At 57.7% G+C, this 2026-nt stretch overlaps 1 protein-coding gene across 1 annotated transcript; it reads right to left on the reverse strand.

The window, feature by feature from the left end:
* Positions 1-359: 359 nt before the first annotated feature.
* On the reverse strand, positions 360-920 carry LOC147976267 (secreted RxLR effector protein 78-like). The gene has a single exon (XM_087520800.1). It carries the CDS (start codon positions 918-920, stop codon positions 360-362), a length of 561 nt encoding a protein of 186 aa, XP_087376926.1.
* Between the last annotated feature and the right edge of the window lie 1106 nt (positions 921-2026).

Below are 2026 nucleotides of genomic sequence, written 5' to 3' on the forward strand. Positions count from 1 at the left end.
TGGCCACGAGACAACAGAGAGGCGTTCCAGGTGGCAAGCTTCATGGTAAGCTTGTCGACAAGCGGAAGGAGGGCGGAGGCCGGCACTTTGCGAGTTGAGAGCAGTGGCCCTAGGTATTTGATGGGAAATTCCGCCAGCGGGAAGGAGAGGGAGGCGCCAATGGTGGCGCGGTGGTTGTCGCCGCATATGATGGGTGAAGCAGAACATTTGAGGAAGTTGGTTCGAAGACCTGAGGCGTTGCCAAAAGTGTCGAGGAGCATTCTGATGGCGGAGAGCTCATGGGCGTCGGGGTGGCAGAAGATGACCACGTCGTCGACGAACATTGATATGCTGGACGCGGCGTGGCGCGTGGTCACCCGCTAGAGGATTCCTTGGTTTGTGGCATGCTCGAGGAGTGAGTTAAGCTTGTCAATCACAAGGGTGAACAACATGGGGGACACCGGGTCACCCTGGCGCAGCCCTTGGGCATGAGCGATCGGCGGTCCGGGGGTGCCGTTGAGGAGAACGCGAGTCGAAGATGTGGAGAGGAGGATCAAAATCCACTCGCACCAACGCATGCCAAACCCCAAGTGTCGAAGCGTCTCGAGGAGGAATGGCCACACCACCGTGTCGAATGCCTTGGCGATGTCCAATTTAAGAAGAACGCGCTGTGCCTTGAGGTTGTGGAGGAGCCGGGCCGTTTGTTGGACGAGAAGAAAGTTATCATGCGCACTCCTTCCGGCAATGAACACACTTTGGTTCGTGGACACCATCTCCCGGAGACGCGGCGCTAGCCGGAGGAAGAGGACTTTGGCGAAGAGCTTGGGAATGAGGTGTATAAGACTGATCGGCTGGTAATGCGCGAGGGTCGATGCATCTTGTCTCTTGGGCTGTAGGATGAGCAGCGCCTCATTGAGTTTGCGAAATCCCATGCCGTTCATGGTGTAGAGTTTGTCGAAAGCGACACATATGTCGTCTTTGACGATGGCCCAACACGAGCGTAGGAATTCCACCCTGAAGCCGTCCGGTCCCGGCGCCTTGCCAAGCGGTGGGGCCTTGATTGCATTCCATATCTCATCCTCGGAAAAGGCTCATCAAGCGGTAGCAGGTCGAAGCAGCGTTGATCGAACAGGCGCAGGTTGAGCGCGTGATCGCGCATGGACTGGGATCCAATGGTGGTAGTGAAGTGGTCGAACGCAGCCCGAGCCATGCCAGGAAGATCGCTGACAAAGTGGCCGTCCTGATGCAGCCCCGTCATGTGGCTCTTTTGGCATCTATGAGCGGTGTGGATCTTGAGGAATGATGTATTGGTGTCTCCCTCCTTGAGCCAGGAGAAGCGAGTCCGCTCACGAGCAATGGAGTGGTCAAGAGAAGCCAGACCCTAGTACTTGCGTTTGAGCTCCCGCCGGAGCCAGGCTTCACCGGCAGAAAGAGTGCGCTCGTCTTGTGCCAGGTCGAGGTAGTATATAAGTTCACGGGAAACCAGGAGCTGCGTCGAGATGTCGCCGAGCGAGCGCGAGCTGCAGCTCCTAAGCGCGCGCGCCGTAGCCTTTAGGCGCGCGTAGAGTCGCTGGAATGGGTCTGGGTCGGGCTCCTCGGAGTGCCAGGCCGTGGAAACGGTATGGTGGAAGCCCTCAAGCTTGGTCCAAAATCGCTCGAAGTGGAAGCACGTCCGGCCGCTCTCACGGGGGGAGCAGTCAAGGACGAGTGGACAGTGGTCGGAGGTCGCCGAAGCAAAGCAATGGAGCATGTGGTTGGGGTTGTTGATCTCCCACGAGGGTGTGCATAGAACACGATCGTTGCGCACGAGCATGGGGTTGTCTTGCTCGTTGGACCAAGTGAATCTATGGCCATGGAGGTAGATGTCGCGCAAGGCCGAGTCGGCAATGAAGCGCCTGAATTGATTCATTGTACGGTGCTTGACACGGCCGTTGCTCTTGTCAGCGATGGAGGTCACCATGTTGAAGTCGCCGCCTAAGACCCAAGGTCCGGCTATAGATTCCCGCAGGTCGTCAAGCTCAGAGAGGAACGCAAGTTTGTCTGGGCC

This window comes from Triticum urartu, chromosome 4A (assembly GCF_056163025.1).
Source record: "Triticum urartu cultivar PI428250 chromosome 4A, HENAU_Tu73, whole genome shotgun sequence".
In the NCBI taxonomy this organism is placed as follows: domain Eukaryota; kingdom Viridiplantae; phylum Streptophyta; class Magnoliopsida; order Poales; family Poaceae; genus Triticum; species Triticum urartu.

Bases quoted from the DNA above. Each gene is read 5' to 3' on its own strand.
- LOC147976267 (XM_087520800.1), bottom strand. From the start codon at position 920: ATGAACGGCATGGGATTTCGCAAACTCAATGAGGCGCTGCTCATCCTA.